The 22,316-nt window shown below is 44.5% G+C and overlaps 1 protein-coding gene across 3 annotated transcripts in view; it reads right to left on the bottom strand.

Moving 5' to 3' along the window:
• LOC146821544 (uncharacterized) overlaps window positions 1-22,316 on the bottom strand; it is a 239,848-nt gene that overhangs the window by 71,283 nt on the left and 146,249 nt on the right. For all 3 annotated transcript variants that reach the window (XM_085612534.1, XM_085612532.1, XM_085612533.1), the window contains exon 3: window positions 10,835-10,982. In XM_085612534.1, the coding sequence (XP_085468660.1) occupies window positions 10,835-10,982 (148 nt within the window). The remainder of the gene's footprint in view (window positions 1-10,834; window positions 10,983-22,316) is intronic.

The following is a 22,316-nucleotide window of genomic DNA, read 5'->3' as shown; positions in this document are numbered from 1 at the left end:
TGTTGATTCCACAACAGGAAGAGGCACAGGATGTTAAAGCAAGAAAATGCCACTTTCTAAAAGAGGCATTTTGAAACACACAATTTAAAAACCACTTTCACTAAAAGATGTATTTTTAAATCCTGAGCCTTCGGCCTAAACTCCAAATCTCTCTCTCTTCCCAATTGAAAGGTACACTTGCAAAATGTTGCAAGGCAGCTCCAATGATAACCTATGGGAGAGATAGTCCTTGCAATAATGAAAAACAGAATTATCAGTAATTCACTATCAGCACATGTAAAACATACCAGTACATGTCCTGCCTTTCACATACACTGCACCCTTCCCATGGGGTGCGCCCTGGGCCTACCTTAGGGGTGCCTTACATGTAGTAAAAGGGAAGGTTTGTGTCTGGCAAGTGGGTGAACTTGCCAGTTCTACATAGCAGTTTAAAACCTGCACATGCAGACACTGCAATGCCAGACCTGAGACATATTTACAGGGTTACTCATGTGGGTGGCACAACCAGTGCTGCAGGCCCACTAGTAGCTTTTGATTTACAGGCCCTGGGCAACCATAGTGAACTTTACTAGGGACTTACCAGTAAATCAAATATGCTAGTTATGGGGAACCAATCAGAAGTACATATGCACTTTAGCACTGATCCGCAGTGGTAAAGTGCCCAGAGTCCTAAAGCCAACCAAAACAAGTCAGAAAAAATAGGAGGCAAAATGTCAGGGGGTAAACCTGTAAGAAGAGCCAGGTCCAACAATAAGCCTACAGATAACCCTGCTGATTTCCCAAAGGCTTCCTAGATAGGTTCATCAGAGGAAAAGAAGAGGTGGACAGTACTGAAGAGCAAGTGAAGCCAATCACCAAATTTGCTGTATTACAGCCCTGAAGCTGGAGGAGTCAGTTAGAACCCACACAAAAGGGTAAATTGGTGCGTACCATCATCTCAGAAACATCTGATTAGCAAATGGAGAAGAAGACACTAGGGCCAGGAAGATGGTAACAGTTATCACCACTTGGGAAGAAACATAGGCTAGTTGTGGTGACCCAGTGCACTAATGGATCTACTACAAAGGTATGTATTTGATCCCAATGTCATAGCTTCAAATCTAAGTCAATCCATTGAGAATTTCATTCTTCTGAGATCGATACAATGAGAACCATTGAGTCAGATAATAATAAATAATTGTTGTCAGTCCAAAACAATAAGCCCTCCCACTCCCCACCCCGGGTGAATTGTCTGCTTTACAAATACCCCAGTTATGTTATGTATGAGACATATCTGGTATTCAGGGCCCTGCATTGTGCTGCCTCACACATTGCCTCTTCCTACCATTAAGCTAACACGTCAGACACCATGTTCTGGCGGTGATCAAGTCCTGAATCTACAAGAGGGTGCTGCTCTCTGATTTGATGCTTTGGTGGAAAGCGAGGCGACAATGTGCTTCTAGGTGTTAGGCAACAGAACTGGGAGAAAAATCATCACACAAGTTTTCAAAGAAGCTACTGGAAAAAATGAGTGCTGATTTTTGTGTCACCACCAATGAGAGATAGCTGCCAACAGTTGTCGACAAATACTCTCTGTATCTAGAAATGAAATATTGAATACTCCCACAGAAGAGGCAACACACACTTTCCAGGCTGCTGTTGTCATGAAAAGTCTCACTGCCGTCAACATCTCTGCTCATTCATCCTGGCATCCAGCTACCCTTCTCCCTTGACAGAGGGAACGGAGGTCAAATACCAGTAGAGTAATAACAAGGTGAAGCAGTGGAGATGCACCAGAATCTCAGACATCCGGGTAGGAAATCTCATGCAATACCCAGGAGCAAAGCTCAGGATGCCCTTCACATCATAATCATTCAGGGAAACTACCCAGAAAAATGCACTGGTTTTGTCAAAAGGATTCTCCACATTAAAGAGAATGTGTCTGCATATAAGAGCTATAAAAGTCTTTACTCTGAAGTTTATGAGGACTCTGAAGACTCTCCCAAACTATATGTCAGTGACAGAGCGCGTGACAGGTCGTCATCGCTACATCAAGGTCCAAGCCAAGGGGCACTGAGCATGCCATTTTGGAATATTAGCCATCCAGCAGAAACATACAGGCGCTCTCTAAAACTAAGTTCTTCCAGAGTGTCAACCAAAGACAAAAAGACTTGATATACCTTGAGACCTGACTCGAGGCATGTTTATTAAGCCTGACCCCTCACTAGGACATGATCAAGCTTGTGACCCCCAGTCTTATTACAAACAATTTCCCCAGAAATTTTACTCATCCACCCAATTGGACCTCCATTCAACTAACCGCCAAAGCCACTTCACGTGTTTAGGTGTTGTGCTTCAATCAATTATGTGAAAGAATGTTATGGTTACCAAAATGGTTGTTACTCAAGTTCTTTATGTGAAAGGATAACACTCATAGTGAACTGTGGGAACACGCCCTCAACATCAGGCGTGTTCTGTGCTTGGATGGGAAAGATTGAATAAGAAAATGAGCTTGACGATGATGATTGTAACTGTGCCACTGCAACCCAGCCAGCAAAGCTTGACATAAGCACTGTGGGTCTATTTACTGCCAAGCTGAGGACAATGCAATTACAGTATCTAACAGGTCCTAAAAAAGGTATAACTCCCACTAGACAGTAACAAAGGGAGGTGTGTGTAATACTTGAAAAGCTATGGTGTACTAACCCACTCTGAATTAAAAGGGTTTTGTATTTCATGTTCAAAATGTACTTTATTGAAATTCTATGAACTTAGACTTACTTACTCTTCCTCATTTAGAAGAGAGCAAGGAAAAACAAAAATAGATACATTTTGAATATGTTTTTATATCTATGTGTGTGTGTGCACATCTAAATATATAAATGTATATACACACACACACACGCACGCACGCACGCACACATGCACGCACACACACACACACACACACACACTGTGGACTTTCATTTAATCTCATACTCCATAGCTGGTGTGGGACAAAGGTAATTAATTACCTGCGTGCCCCTTTTCCCAGTACAAGCACTCCAAAAAGGTACAAGACCCAAGATAGCGACAAGTTAAACAGCTTCCCACCGGATCACCACTACTGTTGCCATTTCGGCCCGACCACCTCTTACTGAACAACCAAGACAGAATGTAAAAAACCCTTAAGGGGATGGGGGTATTCTAGATGCATTTATGATGGTCAACATTCAGAGGCGTGCTATATAGATATGCCCAGGTGTGTCCTGCAGCCCGAAAGCTTCCTTCTCCTCCTTCACTCCTTATCTCCTATAAGGATGATGGCCTGCAATCCATATCTGCTGGTCCTTGGTGGATTACCGGAGGAGGGGCACACAACACTTCTTGGCCACGGGTGAGAGCCTTTGAGAGTTAGGCACAACAGCCTAGTTAGGAGGGAGGCTTTACATCTGGACATTCCCAACTATTCCATGGTCACTCTGGTAGACACTGAAGTAGAGACACCAAAGGAGAATATGAATTTCATGCAGAAGGAGGCCATCTTCTTCTCTGGAGAAACTTTGAAAACGAGACTGTTGCTCCACTACAAACATCGGCAACATGATACCCATGACTCATTGAGAGACCTGGAAGCCATGTAAAGTGTGGGACACCTATAATTTCACACATTAGGAAGACAACATTGATAGAGATTCCAACTGAATACATTATTTTATCAGACTTAAAATTGATGCAAGCCTTAATTTTAAAATACAATCCCTTTATGAATTCCTGGCACCAGAGCACAGGAGTTGGAGAGGAGACTAAGGTTACCAACAGTCTCCAGGAGAAGTGTATGGTAGCTTTTAAAGACGAGTATTGCTGACAGGCACACTAATACTGAAGTAGGAAAGGGTCTAACGTGAGACACTGTATCAGATCCTTAAACGAAAGGTACCATGGCATGGCAGCGTCCATGTCACCAGCTGTATGGAAAGCCATGGAAATGGTGTTGCGTGTTCTTCAGCGTTGAATGCTGTGCTAAGTTCTAACTGCACAAAAGGCAAGTCCCACCCTTACTGGTAGGTTTGGGCCATGGACAATGCAAATATTACTGCTGCCCCAGACAACTGTGAAAGGACAACAATCTTCTTGGTACATGCATGGCAGTAACATCTGTGGATTACAGTACCCCTTTTAGTGCTTCTGTGAAGTTTACTTCCTTCTGCCAATTATTGCCTTATCTTGCAACTGTCCCTGCTGTGAGGGCCTTATCACATATTTTGAGAAGGACTCTGGTGATTCTCTGGCTGATGTGGAAGACAGACAATAATGAACAATGAGATTGTCACTGCCAAGAGGAGCACAACGTTGTAATGCAATAACTTTTTTTAAAAGATGTTTTGATTTCATAGGCGAGCTGGTTAAGGATTTTTAGTTATTGTAAATAGTTGGGTAAATATTTTTTGTTTATAGGAGGCTTGTCTGCGAGTGAATTATACAGGTGAATGTTTTAATAGTGTGTGATGCTGACGGCCATGTTCTCTTGAGTTCGAACAGTGAATCAAGGAGTTGAGTTCCCATTCTCTTAAGCCAATGATATATTCTGCTTAGGCTACACCATAGTTCACAGACTGAATATGGACATACACTCCTACATTTCTTCTCGACACTGGGTCTGAGGTGGTGCTCACAGGCAAGTAGCATAATTAAATCTCCTTCCTGTCATGGATGGCACTACTTACACGAGGCTCTTGGAAGATCTGGTACACTGCAGGAATAAATGAGTGCAATCGATCAGACAAGCCCCAACTGCTAAAGAGATAATGGGTAAAGTAAATCCTAAAATCAATTAACAAAAGAAGAAGATTAAGGATGGAACATAGGCACTTGTTCGTCTCCCCTAATCTTGGAAAGTAAATCCTAAACCGGAGAAGTTGGCATTTCAACAAAAAGGCCGTAGTATGGGCCTACTGGATGCCAAGCCTGAGACAAGTGAAACTTCTGAACCAGAATTGAAAGTAATATTAGATTTAGCCTAGCCTCTACCAATGGTATACATAGTCTAACAACGACAAACCACTCACGTCGGGACTGCTTCCTTGTCAGTCAAGGTACCCTATCGTTGCAATGTAACACCGGCCCATCAGATGCCATTCCCCAGACAAGTAAAAGTGGTGACCTAGAAATGAAAAGTAATGCCACGAGAGATTAAATCCAATCTGGACTCTATTGGAAGGAGAAGTTAGAATATGAAGGCTCGTTCATGTCTTCTTTCCCAGATTTTAAGGCAACAGTGCAGGAAGTCAGGCAATCCTTTCTGGAAGTGAAGAAGCTGCGGAAAATGGAATCAAAATATGCACTGATTTATCTGGCCAGTTTTGTATAGAACACAGAGGGTAAGCTAATTTCTTTGTAACACCTGAATCTGCAACTGACCTTTTGGATACACATTTTATGACAGTCTGAGAAGTCCAATATCACTCCTGGAGGAGGGTGGGCGCTCACCACAGAGCTCTGCAATGAGCCATAATAAATACTCACCCTCTATATAGGTCTGTAATTGCGTATTAATGTTTACTAGAAGGATGGCATGATGTGGGTAGAATAAGCTATTCCGAGTCTTAATGCTATACAATATACTAAGGGGGATCGCGAGTGGATGGAGAACGTAGGTCATGTAATGACGGACTAGTCCTTGAGAATTTATATTTTTACTTATGGGTGTGCGTTGTAGGATCTAGATGGGTGAGTTGTATCAAACACTCTGAACTGATAAAAAACAGTTAAACAATTGAAAACCCAATTACAACTTTTATAGTGCTAATAAAGTCATAGGGGTTCAAGAATATGTTGCCTTTTGTTAATAAAATGTTCTACACCTATTACCTTTCAACAGCTAAGCACCGCCAATCATATTAAAAACTTGAATAACTTTCATAACTTTATTCATCTCTTGGGCAAAAGTGGCATTTTAATTAGTGCGGCAACGCTCCTTCGCTCAAATGGAGGAGCCGTCCTATCTGTGGCCAAATTGCTTGACAGTATTCTAGCCACATATCTCTAACCACTGGCAACGAACCACCATGTGTGAGAAATTGGGGTAATCCACCGTGCTTCTTCGCTTCAACAGAGGGTCCGCGTCTTCTGTCTATTTAATGGTGAATAAAACAAAGTATGTATATTTGAGTGACCGACAATCCTACAACACATCTAAGAACTAAAGGCCAGATGTATCAAATGCTTTACCCGTTTTGTGTCTATGGGAAAATGCTTAAGTACACAAGTGCCTAATCGACAACTGATGAAACCTTCATGAATCCCTAACAGGGATAGAAACGTGTGTCTGATCCTGACCACGGAGAGGGCGGGAGTGACTCACTCCCAGAAATCTGCAGGAGTTGGTGGAACTTGTTAGGAGACTTCTTTATTTGCTGATCCCCTGGCTAGTTTCATAGCCTACTCATATCGGAGCTAGCCTCTGAAATGTCTCTTCATCCAGGGCTTCCCTTCCCCTCTGCCTCACTTCCTATTCATGCCCTTCCCACTTCCCCTCCCCTAGAAAGCCCAGTCGCCACTCTGCTAGACTGCTAATCCGCAGTCTAGCGGATTTCTGGTGACATTACAACATGGACTAATACAAGCCTGTTACTTCAGACTTTATGTTGATAGTATTAAATGCCTTGAGCCTAATGCCTTGCAGTAATTTTAGATGGTTCTCGACACTTTCTCCATTTCTTCATCTCCTTTCCAATTTCACATAAACTCCTCCCAAGGTAGAATTAGTTGTGTAATATGTTATTCAGCATAGCAATTCATTATTATATACAAGTAATACTCGGTGAGTAGTTCATCGAAATGGTGACAAACTTCCTTTATGCAGCTCTCTGCTTTCATTATTTAAACTGCAACTGCATGGCCATTTTACAGTAGTTATGATAAAGTTTACTCAAATTTACACGCTAGCGCTCCATCAACCCTGATTGATTGATTGAAACTACTCATCTGTGAGGGTCTAAAGGCACTGAGGGGGCAGCTCCCTTGAGTGCTGGGGTCATCTGAAGAGTCAGGTCTTGAGGTCCTTCCTGAACTGGGGCAATGTGGAGCTTGGCATAGGTAGAGGGGGAGGTAGTTTCAGGCCTTGGCTGCAAGGTAGGAAAAAGACTTTCCTCCCATTCTGGTCTTGTAGATGCATGGGATGGTGGCAGGAGAGAGATCGGCTGATCCGAGGTGTCTTTTGGGTGCGTGGAAGGACAGGCAGTTGTTCAGGTATATGGGTACGGTGAAGTGAAGGGCCTCGATTGCGTGGGTGAGGAGTCTGAAGGTTATTTTTCCTTCGACTGGGAGCCAGTGGAGATCGCTGAGATATTGGGTGATGTGACTGCAATGGGGGATGTCGAGGATCAGTCTGGCTGCGGCGTTCTGGATGGTCTGGAGGTTGCGCAAGAGTTTCTCATTGATTCTGGTGTAGAGAGCGTTGCCGTAGTCCAGTCTGCTGCTGATGGAAGCGTGTGTGACAGTTTTTTGGGATTCGGATGGGATCCATCTAAACGTCTTTCGAAGCATGCGGAGGGTGTTGAAGCAGGTCAAGGATACGACATTGATCTGTCGGTTCATTGTGAGCGATGAGTCTAGTATGAAGCCGAGGTTTCCAGCGCGGTCCGTCGGGGGGGGGAGGATTTCCGAGGGTGGGGGACGACCAGGACTCATCCCAGGCAGAGGAGGTGGAGCCAAGGATGAGGACTTCTGTTTTCTCAGAGGTGAGTTTCAGGCAGCTGTTCTTCATTCAGGTGGTGACGGATTACATCCCTTCTTGGAAGTGTGTTTGGCGATGTTGGGTTCGTTGGTGAGGGAGAGGATAATCTGGGTGTCTTCAGCGTAGGAGATGATGTTGAGCCGTTGTTCCTGATGATGACTGCGAAGGGGGCCATGAAGACGTTAACGAGGGTGGGGCTGAGGGAGGAGCCCTGGGGCACTCCATAGTTGGTCTCTGTCGGTTCCGAGAGGGGGGGAGGGAGTCAGACCAGCAGAGTTCTGCCAGTGAGGAAGGAGCATATCCAGCCGAGGCCTTGCCGTGGATTCCGGCTTTGTTAGCTTCGATGAAGTCTGCTAGCTGGGTGCTGACGGCTTTTTTGATGACCTTTGCTGCGAATGGAAGCAGGAAGATGGGCATGAAGTTTTTGAGGTCTGTCAGGTCTGCTGACGGCTTCTTCAAGAGGGGGTTGACTTTGGCATGTTTACAGGGGAGTGTGAAGGTGGCGGACTGGAAGGAGCAGTTGATCGTCAAACGTAGTTCAGATGTGATAGCCGAGGCGGCTCTGTGGAAGAAATGGTGTGCGCAGGGGTCTGAGGGTGCTCCGGAGAGGATTCTTTTCATGGTCTTCGAGGTGTCTTCTGTCGTGACTAGAATCCATTTGAGCAGGGTCTCTTGGGTGGCGTCACATGGAGGGGGAGCTGGAATGGTGAGGAGGTCTTTGTTCTTGAAGTTGTCGTATATCATCTTAATCTTAGGGTGGAAGAAGGTGCTAAGTCTGTTGCAGAGGTCTTCGGAGGGTGGGATATCTGCTGTTTCACTGCAGGTTTTTCGAATTCCTTGCTGATGGAGAAGAGTTATTTGGTATTGTGAGCGTTGGTGAGGATTCTGTCTTGGAGGGATTTCTTCCTTGTGGATTTGATGAGATGGTGGTGTGCGGTGGTGTCTGCTTTGTAGGCGCCACGTGTTTCTGGGGATTTGTTGTTACTCCATGTCCTGTCGAGTCCAGCTTGCTTTCTTGATGTGTCTTCCTGCGGCTTTCTTGAGGGGGCGAGTGTGTCAGTGGCAGTTTGTGATCCAGCGGTGGAGGTCGCATGCTGCGGTGTTTGCGTCTGGCGTAGGCAGTGGTGGGGTGCTGATGAGGGAGGAAATAAGCTGGTCTTCAGTGACTTTGTTCCAGCTTCTGCAGGGCAGCCGGTGGGCATACTTGTGTACGGTGCTTTTTTTATGGAGAAATGGATGCAGTAGTGATCTGTCCAGAGGTGTTCCGTGGTGTGGCTGTAGGAGAATCTGTTTCCTTTGCTGAAGACGGGGTCCAGTGTGACTTCTGCTGTGTGCGTGGGGGCAGTGACTAGTTACTTCAGTCCTATGCTGGTTAGGCTCTCTAGGAGTGAGGCAGTGTTTGATTCATCGTGGTTGTCCAGGTGGAAGTTTTGGTCTCCGAGTAGGACGTAGTCTGTGGAGGCAAGGGCATAGGGTGTGATGAGGTCTGTGATGGCGTCGGTAAAAGGAGCGCTGGGGGCGGGCGGCCTGTAGATGAGGGTTCTGCAGAGAGTCATTTTAGGGTTGATCTGGAAGTGGAGGTGCTCCATGGGGGTCGTACTGGACGGTGGTCTTCATGCTGAAGGTGCTTTTGAAAACGATGGCGATGCCTCTTCCTGGGTGGATGGGGTGGTCCTAGCAGAGGATCTTGTATCCATCGGGAATGGCTGTTGGAATGTTGGGTGAAGAGTTAGCTTTGGTCCAGATTTCTGTGAGGAGGACAACATCGGTGTTGAGGAGGTCCCAGATTTCTATGACGTGCTCGTGTAGGAAACATACGTCGAGGAGGATGCAGTTGAGTGGTTTGTGAGCGGTGAGGTATGGTAGGCTGGGAGATGCTGCTGGGGTACGGAGGTGGGTTAAAGGTGCGACGGCAGGGTAGACAGGAGAAAGGGCCTCGGTGTTGTTCGGCGTCGAGAGCTGGCAGTTGTTGCTGCCTCTGAGGTTGAGAGCCTGGAGGGTCCTGGAGTCGTAGCGGGTTAGAGGACCCGGGTCCCTGGCACTGGTTGCGGTCAGGTCGCGGAGCAGACGGGCTTGCAATTGACACGCCTTATGTGTGCCAGCTGTGTGGCTGCGCAGAGGCCCCCATTAGGTAGGGATGGGGGGTGGGTCAGCTGGGAGGCGGGAAGTACACACTGGAGGGGGGAGAGACCGTGGAGGCAACAGCCACAGGGGGAAAAAAATGCAGCAAAAAGAAAGAAAAAAACATGGTAGAAAAAGGGGAAGACAGAGAAGGAAGATGAAAGAGGCAAGAGAGAAAAAGTGGGCACGGAGAAAAGAGGCAAGAGAGGTAGAGGCAGAACAGAAGAAGAGCAGAGTGCTCTTCCACTGAACAACCAGGGATGAGGCGCAGGTAGGAGCCTGCGGGTGAAGGGCCTCGAACACCGTGCAACAGTGAGCTCAGGGGACAACACTCAGTGGTGGAGTTGAGCGGGGTAGAGCAGTCACACTGACCAGGTCAGTGGTTTTGCCACGCAGCAGCCGCCATTAAGTAGGGATCAGGGGAGGGCGGGTAAGTTCGGAGGTAGGAAGGACACACTGGAGGGGCCCTGGGGAAGCAGCGGCGGGGGCGGGGGGGGGGGGGGGGGGGGGGGGGGGAACGCCGTGAAAAGAAGGAAAAAACACTGTAAAAAAAGAAAAAGCGAAAGACAGAGAAGGCAAAGAAAAAAGAGAGCACAGAGGAAAGAGGCAAGAGAGAAAAACAGGACATGGAGAAAAGAGGCAAGAGAGGCAGAGGCGGAAAAGCAGAAGAGCACAATCCTCCATCCTTCCAAAGAAACAGAAAAGACCCCCACGGAAATAAAGATCTGCCCATGACCATGCTTCAGTCAAGTATGAAAGCTAAGATCAGCACTTGAGTCTCCTTGTCCCACAGTTGACAGTTCAAGTAGTGGACCATATCTCAATTCCTGATTTGCCCATAACAAATTAAAGCACATGGATAGACAGCTAATCTTTGCAATTTAAAGTTTGCACTCATTTATAGTTAAATTCCTACAGTAAGTTGACAGACCCATAGTATCAACTCCTAGCTTGCGAATTTGCTCGGCCTGATGGACTATTAGTCCAGGCTAATAGTAAAATAAACAAAAAACATACCTTCTACACAACCCAGACAGAGCATATCCAAACCAAAGAAACTGCCAGATAAATATTGTATTCCAGTTCAGGGAAAAAGTCCATCCGGCAGGAGTAAAGTCTGTTGCTAATTTGTTTGAGAGATTTCCCACTGATTCCAAAAATATACCTAAGGAAGAGATAAACATAGTAACAATGAATGTCAATCAATTAACTTCAAACAGATTATGTTATTATATGCAAGTTAAATTATACAATATACATGAATGGAATTAGACTCTACTGTGCAAGTCTAGATATTCAAATACAATAAAATAGGCAGATTTAAGTCAATCACATTGTGTTTAACATACAAACAGATTTAGACCCTGGCGGACAGAGTACCATCCGTTTGGGTGGCAAAGGACTTAAAGTTTGCCACCGTGATGAACAGTAGTCTGTTTTATTTAGAGATGACCACTGGCCCTGTGGTCATCTATGTACTCTGAAAAGAACTGCAATTATTACAATTCCATTCAAGGCACCAAAAGTTGGGTGGACGGCGCTTTCGGTTTTGACGGCGGAGCTCCAAACTTAAGATTTTTTTTTTCCTCCCAAAATGGAACTTTATAAGTAACAAAAAAAAGAATGGCTCCACACCCTGAGAGTTTTCTTTCATTGTGTGGGTGTGGGGTCACTATATTTTGCCTGTGCCCCATCGCCAGTTATTCCCTGGCGATGATGGACAAACAAAAGCCCCATCAGACCGTCCACTCTAAACAGAGTGGGATTTGTGTTGACTTTAGTCTGATGTACTATACTGTCAGGCCATCAGAGGTAGCTTTTAGTTGACGGAGACCCCTCCTGTCAGGGGCTGACCATCCTCTCAGCCTTAAGCGGGGAGGGCAGACTGTCAGTTTGGCGGACAGGGTAGCTGTCGTGTTTGCGGTGGAGTACCTTCTGCTAAACTCTAATTTACCCGCACAGTGACGTGCACTTTCATTATAGTCTATAAAGCACTGCAAAGAAGCAAAGCATTTCTTAAAACTTACAATTCCTTTATTCTTCTACACTGGTTATCTGCAAAAACTTGCATTATAGTCCTGTACAATACTATGGCCCAATGACCCATTGGTGACGCCATTTGAATTGCTTACATTCTTAAAGGTGAAGATAGCAAACTGTGGGATTCCTCTGAGACATCTATGGCTGAGGGTATATTGGGAACCACAAGTCCATGAAGTACATTTATACTGCTGACAACTCACCGCGAGCTGCCATTTTAAACTTTTAATGGCTACAGATGAACTTATGCCAGGGTGGTTTACTAATATTTCTTTTTTGTGTTTAGGCTACTTTAGGATACCAGTTCCACAATGTTACAGAAGCTGGAGTTTAAATTATTGGTTAGTTAGATGAGGACATTGCTCATCGGCTATGAATGGGAAGAATTAACCGTGAAAGCTCGCTGACTTGTTGTGGCTCTGTCCCTCACTGGAGAACAAGTGCTTTTAGTCTGGTTAAACTACGCCATGAACACCATCTTGAAATGGGACAACTAGAGGTTGCTGCTGTAAACATGAAGGCTTGGCATACTCCCAGATGAGGTTCCAGCAGGTTACAGAGGGCGGCCTGTAACCTAATGAATTTGCCTCTATGTTTTCTGTCTGTTGTTGGTGCAGCAAATTGCCCTTACACCAAAAGACCCAATGTTTTGGATGCAGAAGTATCTGGGAGCCACCTTGTGTAACTATTTCAGGCCCAGTGTCCCAGGGAACAAGCGGATTAAATTTGGCCATATGCTGTAAGATTTATTCATTTTAATGGCAAGCAAAATCTAGCTCGCTTATTTTCAATCCTCTAAAATGCCTATAGTTCTCTTAGTGAGCATCACAGGCTGAATGTTCGCACCCCTGATGACAGCTTTACCTACAGAGTGGAGAGGTGTGTGAAGAACATTCTGCTCAGCACCCAGCATTACCTATGGGCATAAAACATACTGCTCATGGACATAAGTATTTGAAAATGGTTTGCACAGTGACAAAGTCTTGTGGTGATTGAGGGTATGTAGATACTCTTCATATGTCCAAACATGAGGACCTCTAAAGAGACCAAAGTCGTCAAAACAGAAGTAGATCAGTTTGAACCTCTTGGGAATCTGTCTGCAAGCTGGTGCACCAGTCAGTGAGGAAGTTAAAATCCCCTGAGCCAGGGAACTGTCTAAATGGAAAAGAGAATCTGCAGCTGGACTTTGCAAGTAAGAGGCCCCATCAGCACTTCTGTTTCCTGCACACACCACTGCGTTCCCTTCATCCAGGCAGCTCCTTCTCCGCCCTCTTCAGATCACATCAAGATAAACTCTCTCACCAGTTCAACTGTAAGCATTGAACTGCCGAGAGAGGACTGCTTCGTTATCCCAAAAGAGCAACAACATTGACGATTATAAAGGAACACCAACATAATTAATCGTTAGCTTGAGCCTTGGCCATCAAGTACCTTCTTGTAACTGGCCAGGCAGGCAGATTATAACTGGCCACTGCCATACAGACTGCTGGATTAACCGTTCTGTGGCAAAGTGCGAGTGCTTTAGTCAAGCTACAGTCAAGAACTGCCTAAACAGCAGTACAAGCCATTTGGAGCATAAGTGGTTGGATTTTGTGCAAAACAGCAAAAAGTGAGTGTGTTTCCCACATTCCAAACTGACAATCCCAGCAATCGGTCCCAAAGCAGTTAGCAGCAAACTTGGCCAAATACACCCTGGTAGGTAGAGTTCCCAAGTGGAAGTTTAAATACAAAGTGTGGCGTGCAACAGTGGCAATTTCAGTTAGCTAAATACCTAATGTATTTTTTACTTGCAAATAGTCAACAGTCAAATGTGAGGAATAGGTCTGTCCAAGGCGAGAAGTTTCCAGCTCAAGAAGATGACTTTTACCAAGCCAACTGTGGCGTGATCTACAAGAGCTGGACTGGACCAAAGATGAGTCCAAGTTCACCCAGGCATCCCTTAACATATATTAGCCAGGGATTGTATTGGAAATTTCCTAGGGTCGATGCTTCCAAAACCACTCTCAGATATGATGCCCCATGGTGGCTGCGATTTACTTAAATTCAAAAGGCGATCGCGGGAATGAATTTTCAGTTATCTGCGATTGCGTGCAGTAACTGTATCCCCAAAGTGGCTGAGACTACCGCTTTTTGTCTGTAACCTTGAAAGATAATGCTCAGGATGTGGCAACCAACTTTTTATCAAGACCGAAGGATGGCGTTTGCTTGACGCTACAAGCATTGGTTGCCCTTTCAATATGGTCAGGCCAGTTCAGTTTGTTAATGAAGCGAATGCCCAAGTAGTCATAGCTCTTAATGGTTTCAAGCACATGACCCGTTATCCTTGCGGATTTCCTTCAAGGAGGAGCCATTGAAATAGGCATTATTTTTGTTTTTTGTGTGTTAGTGGAAAGATATTTCTGCCTACAGATGCTCTAAAAGTTCTCCAAAGATTTATGCATTGCGTTTTGTGTATATATCAATAGCATCAATAGAACTGCGTCATATGCAAAAAGACGAATGAGTATTTGTTTTTACTGCACAACCTCGGGGCATCCAAGGCTCTCTCTGGATACAAATTCTTTGCATTTGTTTAAAAATAGAACAGCGGGGCAAGTAGACAGCCTTGCTGTACACCAGAGCAGATTGTAAAATGAGGGGTGTATACCCCAGAGCTTCCGTAGCAAACAGAAGCGCTTGTTTCTGCATGCACGGTTGTTTTCCACCCCCATTTTTTCTAGTGATTGCCAAAATTTTGATCTGTTAACTAGATCAATCGCCAATTTTAAATCTATAAACGATAGATATAGAGACAATTTGAGCACCCTTCTATATTTGGCACACACCATATATGGTTTGACAGCTTGATCGATGGTGATGATGCTTGTACAGAATCTAGCCTATGCATCGATTAGAACATTATTATTGTCAATCCACACTTGCAGCCTGTTTGAAAGTACACAGCCAACGATTTTTCAGGTGCTCTCTGATAATGAAATAGGCCTGTAATTATTGGGAAGCATCTTTCCCAATAGCTGCACTAAACACCTTAGATAGGATGATTGACCAGACCTTCAGGTCAGACCGAAACATGTCCACTGGGACACGATCGGGGCCAGGGGCTTTATTGGCCTTTTGCTCTATGACCGCTCTTACTACCTCCGGGCGTAGCTCCTTAGTTCTCCATTTGGTCTATGGTTGGCAAGTTCTCCCAAATGTGTCAAACCACCACTGCTATTATATACTGCCTTTTAGTGGCCCACCTAGGTGTGTGAGCAAATCTGATGACCATGACTATTTGGACCATCCCTGAACACTCTGGCAATTTTCCCCGAAAAGGATCTACTATTTTCTCTTCTGCTGCCTCAATCAGGTCGCTCCACACTTGTTGCTGGTAGTTTGATTTCTTCTTCCTTAGTATGGTTTTGCATTTGCTCCTTTCGCTCTTAAACATTTAATCATTGATTAACGAATGATGCTGGTACCTATATGCGTTAGAGACCTTTGACTTGGCAAGTCTACACTCCTTATGGTACCACCCAGAGTAATTCTTTAACAGACCATTCTACTTGGCCACTCTCGATGTAGACCATTTGCGTGTAAGCTCACTTGACAGAGTCCTATAATTTTCTAGTATCACAATATGGTCTCCATTTTCCACATATTGAATATTTAGAAGATATTCCTCTATGGATGTCATCAGTATGTTCTTGTCGATTGAGTAGCTATCCGCAATCCATTTTGCATCTCTACTACTGTTATCTGGGAAGATACTAGCAATATAACATGGAGGACTTTCAAACCCTGTCACTATTCCATGCTTGAATCACAGAGGGTCGTGATCACCCTTAGGCCGCTGAATTACTTGCATTTCATCACCAGTTCCCATTGGTTGTTTGGAAATAGGATACCACTTCTCTTATTGCTTTGGAACATAGGAGCCCCAGGTGATTCGGCCATTTCGGAAGCTTAGCTTTAAATTGTTGAGGAAGCTAGCGGACGATCTCCCTTCACAATGCCTGCTGATAGGAATAGAGCAGGCAATATCAGGCAAAGGAATACCCCAGCTTGCTTCCTCTTTGCTCGTTGCCTCGTTCCATATACATTTGGGTGGATGAATATCAAAATCTCCACATACTATCAGATAATGAATGCCGGCGGGTTTCACCTTGGCCTTTATTCCATGGATGACTTCCTGTAGTGTTGCTTATCGATCCTCAGGTTTACCACACTGGTTGGGCTTCAAATAGACATTGACAACAACTATTATGGCTTGTGGTTTCTTGTGGGCCTTGGTACGTGCAAAAAAACATAATCGAGTCGTGAATAAAGAAACTTTTGATACCATGTAACCTAGTTTTGTTGAGATCCAGGAGGAGAGACCCCCCCCCCCCGCCCTTACTGGATCTATTTGTTTTGGTGGCAAAACTCATTTTGCCTGGCACTGATTCAGCTAAAGTACCGATCGCAGCCCAAGTCTCCTGAAACCAGCAAATCTTCTTGGTAGTAACAGATGCCACTCAGTCCTCATCCTCAAACTTTGGTTGTAGGCCGGCTATATTCCTGGACATAATGGTTATCCCGCTGGCTTTATGCTTCGCATCTCTCCAGGTCCAAAGGTACAATTGTGGACAGGAAACTGGGTGCCCTTTTAGCTAAAATGAGAAGGCAGAGGTGTAATACGTTTTGTAACCTGCTGTATTAGGGCTGTTCAGTACTGCTGGCAGCCAGTGCCAATTAATGCCACCACCTACTGCAGGTTTAAGGCTCCTCTTCTGATTGATAATAACCGCTCTATTTCTCCCCTGGTAACTGTCATATTTTTTGCTTCCCTTAGGACACCGGGAGTCAATTTGTAAAGTGCCTCCGGTCTTCTGAGGAGGACTTGCGTATCCTGTTGCTCCGAGTTCTCCTGTCCCAACTCCATCTGGCATTCTCGCCGCAATGCCACCCTCCAATCCCTACTTTGGGGGATCATATCTAGGCCACTCACATGCAGATGGTCCTTGTTATCATTGATCAGATTCAGATTAACTGGTGCATCAAGCTCCACGTCACTATATACCTGACTCTAGCCAGCCTGGGAGCTAGGGCTAGCATACTCAAAGGGCTTAACTAATTTAATATCTTGCAAGACTAGCAAGCTAAGAGCATGAATTGCCCAAAACACTTCTAGTAGGCACGCTTGATTTAATGGTAATGGACATACCGGATCAGGGAACAGATCAATAAAAGTACATTTCGCTAGTGCTTGAGGAGTCAATATATTACAATTCTCAAATATCCCCAGCGGTTTAGTTTCCACTACCGTGCAGTTTGATTCAGGCAGAAAAACGCTTGCACATGGGTTTCATGGCGCAAAGCTCCTACCATTTGCACCACTTTGCTCTTCACCATCAATTCCAGTGTAGTTATCTTCGAGTACACTTAAGGGAGTCCCTACCTGGATGGCTGTGTCTCCGGAAACATTTCCTGCATCCGGGGTTAAAACCCCTTGTTCTCCTTATCTTTTTTGTGCGTTTCAGTGGCACTATAGTTTTTTTTAATTCTCTTAAATTTCTTCTTCTTTTTGCACTTTACTTTTGCCTAGGAGGTGGACTTAGCACATGGCGCTGCAATGGGGGGGTGGGGGGGGGGGGGGGGCAGTTGGGGTACAGGGTTTTTTCATGAAAACTGGATACAGTTGCATATTGTCTTTGTTGCGTTCCTCTTGCTCCCCTAAATAGCTCTCCTGTTTCTATTGTGGGGCCATTTTGCTTTGATGATTTTCCTTTTCTTCTGGCTGGTTTACTTCTATTATGGCTTCCTTTTTTCCCCATTTACTGGCCAGCACTGTGTTATTTAGTAATGCCTGGTCATTTGCACCAGGGTGTGTGGCAATCTCATGGCGCTTTATTTCGTGCCTCGTAGATTCTACCTTTGTGTTCTTTTCCCTATTGGATGGTAATGGTCCCACTGCGGCCTCTACAATATGATTTTTTGCCACTACCCTGTTATCCCCATTTAGTGCCATAGGTTTCATTACATCTAACAGCCGTTACACACCATGTGTAGATGCTGGGTGGCTTCACTTTAAGGTTGCCAGCACTGGTGGACTTCTCCAGAGTTGCACGTCGCTTATACTCATTTGGTACCAACAAGTCGGAAGTTGGGGCTTCTAATGTTGACATTTCTAAGATGGTTTGAAGTGAGACATTGTGTGGGTGCACTCCCATAAGCAAAGGGGGGAAGTGATAAGGAGTGGTGCTCCCTGTTCGACAATAGTTATTGGTCCCTGGTTCTCCCTGGTATTTATAGGATCTTTCTTGCTCTCGACCATTGTGCAACTACCTGTGTTTTTTCCTATCGCCTCCAGCTTGGGTGCTTCAGCCCCTGCCCCATTACTCGTGGTCACGAGACCAGGAGGGCAATTTACTAGGGCACATCACCAGCATCACACATTCCTATACACAGATTCTAAGGACACATAACACACACTTTCCCTATTACAGAAACCTAACAAAAGGAACACACATGAGGAACACCTACCGTAAAAGAAGGGAAAAAATCTAAAGCTACCACAACCTAAACAACTTCTAAAACATATTGTAATCCATAAACTTGGCAGAAAGCTTCCTAGCTCTACTACTAGCCTAACTCTGCCATCCCTTAAACCTACTCCATTGGACATAGGAACAAAAAGAATCATCATCCATAAGCAAACATGGCAAGACGTTGCCAGGAACAGGGGAAACAATACAAAATTACTCCTGCCCTCCATACACAGATATCTTACTCTTATTCCACACATTACCCCCTTCAACCTAAATGACTCATTTTTATTGACTGAGACAGGACTAGACAGTTCAGATTGTGATTTATTATAACTCCTATGATGTCTGCTTCTTACATAATCATACACTCCAGGCAGATTCTCAGAAGGGTGCCCTCTCTTTCCATCCAAATAAACAATATTTCCCTTTTTACATTCTTCAACTCTATGTATTACCCAAAAAATGATCTTCCTGTGTAGTTTCCTTGACATTACCCTTCAACCACCATGGTGCTAGACGAGACCTCGTTTCCATCCGCTCTACATTGCAAATGGTGAAACCCCATAATGGAATTTAGCTTAGCCATGTAAGCAATATAGATTGGAATGCCCTGTTCCCATTTATTTCACCACTTGCCGCAAGTTGGACAGCATCCTTAACGACACAAGTGAAACGCTCAACTTGACCATCGGATTAAGGTGGTAAGAAGTAATCCTTTTATGCTCCACGCCACATCTGACAAGATAATTTGAAACCCTAATACAGTCAATCCGTGGCCTATTATCAGTAATCAAGTACTCAGTAACTCCCTCCTTACAAAAGGCATCTGATAAAAGTGTATTACAGTACTCAAAGTCACACTTTCATCAACATTTAAGTCTGGACATTTATCATAATAATTTACAATAAAAGCCTAAACCTACCTCCTTGTCAGAGCCTGGAAGGGTCCATTCAGATCAATCCCAAATTTCCACCAAGCCCCTTCAGAAAGATCCACAGGCAAGGACTGAACCACACAAAATGTTGCCAAAATATCATTTCCACCACATAATTTTCCTTGCCTCAGCCAACGATCCACTACTTTATCCACCATTTTCCACTGAACGTGTGAAGATTATTACCACGACCCTTGTCAGCATAACATAAGGAGGGGAGAGAATTAAATGTGGCAGTTGAAAGCCCGCTCTTTGGTGAAACATGCCATTAAACTAAGTGTCCTACTGGAATCAAATTAATGGGATATCCTTTTCATTACTGAAACTTGGATTCCCCCCTACTCAGAGGTGGATCTAGGAGTAATTTGCTAATCCATCAACCAAGGGCTGAGAAGATAGGAGGGGGGAGTGGCTGTTATCTTTTTTTAAAAAGGGAGTGAAACACCATACAAATGGATAAAAACCAGGAGGTGGAACGATTGAGTTTCACCCTGAAAACTAAAGGTGGGACTCATTTAGCCCTTGATGGGCAGAGGACAGGCCCACCAGGCCAGCAGAGATTATGGTTCTCCTCCCTGACCCTAGAGACGGACCCCCGTTCCCATATTTAGAGATTCTCTCATGCCTGGCAGGGATCTCTAAGTCTACAGAGGAGATACCACACAAGAGGCTACACTGTAGGCTGAGGGATATGTTGAGAGGCTGCCATGTTGTTTTGGGACAGCTCAGAACCTCTGTTTCTTTTATCAAACACAACCTTACACATGTACATTTGTTATTGAAGAACAATCAATCATCCTGATGTGCAGTGATGTCCTTCCTTGTCATGCTGGGTTACTAATTTATTTCCCTGCCCAAGCCTGCCTTACACTCCAGTGACGGACAGTCTGCAAGGTCATGGGCTTATGCCAACAGAGCTAGCTGAGGGCCTGACAGGGCTAACCCTGCAGTTGCCCCACCTCTAATTAGGTGGGGGACAAAAGCAAGTTTGGTTGGGGAGGTAAACTGCCAATTTATGGTAGCTGACTCGCTCTGCAAATCTATAAATGACCACCCCTACATCTGCTTCACAGTGTTAAGGGGAACAGAAGGGAGAACGGGCAATGGTGGACAGGAGAGAACGAGAGGGAATATCATGTTATGTTGGCTACTTGTATAGCGCACATGCCACCTCAAGCGTTTGAGGGGTCAGAAGAGGGAAGTATGTGACTTTAAAGGTGAGGGGGTACCAGGAAAGTGAGAAAGATAAAATGATTGCCTGAGACAGAGGAGATGGTACAACTTCCCTTTAATGCATTGCTGTCTAGGATGCGGGAGATGGCACTACTGCTCAGACGAAGGGCCAGCACCACATTAATGCAGTGCTGAAGAAAGCACAGGGAAGGCTCTCTATGCCATGAAGATGAATGAACACTGTGTAATGCTTTGTCTTCTCTAATTAACGTGGTTCAGAGGTCATTGTCTATTCAGTTATATTCTCTTATTCCTTTCAGGGGATGAGCTGAGTGATTTTCAGGTTTGTAGAAAGCACCACATAAATGAAAAATTAAATAAGTAAATAATATAAGGACTAGGAGAACCCACACAATCATTTAATACAGGGAACAACCTTTACAACGCAACTTTTACAACGCACTACACTTACAACGCATTTTTTACAACGCACAATCCATTACAACGCATGACATTACAACGCATGACACTACAACACATTTTTAAAAACTACCTTTACAACGCATTCCATTACAACGCATACTACCATTACAACGCATACCATTACAACGCATAATATAGTAATTTTTACCCCTATACTATCCAACACTTACCCTACTGTTGCACCCCCTGGAGTTAGAATAGTAATTTTTACCCCTATACTATCCAACACTTACCCTACTGTTGCACCCCCTGGAGTTAGAATAGTAATTTTTACCCCTATACTATCCAACACTTTCCCTACTGTTGCACCCCCTGGAGTTAGAATAGTAATTTTTACCCCTATACTATCCAACACTTACCCTACTGTTGCACCCCCTGGAGTTAGAATAGTAATTTTTACCCCTATACTATCCAACACTTACCCTACTGTTGCACCCCCTGGAGTTAGAATAGTAATTTTTACCCCTATACTATCCAACACTTTCCCTACTGTTGCACCCCCTGGAGTTAGAATAGTAATTTTTACCCCTATACTATCCAACACTTACCCTACTGTTGCACCCCCTGGAGTTAGAATAGTAATTTTTACCCCTATACTATCCAACACTTACCCTACTGTTGCACCCCCTGGAGTTAGAATAGTAATTTTTACCCCTATACTATCCAACACTTTCCCTGCTGTTGCACCCACTGGATTTTGAAAAGTAATTTTTACCCCTATACTATCTAATACTTACCTTAAATGCAATTTAATTTTATGCGTTGTAATGGTATGCGTTGTAATGGTAGTATGCGTTGTAATGGAATGCGTTGTAAAGGTAGTTGTAATGCGTTGTAGTGTCCTGCGTTGTAATGTCATGCGTTGTAATGGATTGTGCGTTGTAAAAAATGCGTTGTAAGTGCATGCGTTGTAAAAGTGTGCGTTGTAACGACATACATCCATTTAATACAGAACCATAAAGAACGCTAAAGATGTCTCAACACCAGTTCAATGGACTAATGTCCCTGTATATCTCACGCAACCTGCTTAATGCATGCATTTCAAGCCATGTAACGCACACACAACAGACTGAACCTTCTATAGACATTGATCTCAAGAGGGGATGCGGAAATGAAGGGGTGAAGGTGTACTAGAAAGCAGTAGGTCACAGGGAGTAGATTCACTGCTTGGCCAGTGTTGGACTTGGCCCTTTTTGCAGGGTCATCCCTAAACTTTTTGCCTTCCTCCTGTATTTTTCCTGACCTGGTATTGGCTGTTTTATGACTCAGGGCACATTACCACTGCTGACCAGTGCTAAGGTGCATATGCTCTCCCTATGGTAAAATGTATTATGTGAATTGACTTCAATGTTTGGC

This window comes from Triturus cristatus, chromosome 6 (genome assembly GCF_964204655.1).
Source record: "Triturus cristatus chromosome 6, aTriCri1.1, whole genome shotgun sequence".
In the NCBI taxonomy this organism is placed as follows: domain Eukaryota; kingdom Metazoa; phylum Chordata; class Amphibia; order Caudata; family Salamandridae; genus Triturus; species Triturus cristatus.
Note: the sequence above shows the minus strand (reverse complement) of the source record. Positions and strands in the feature narration are given on the sequence as shown.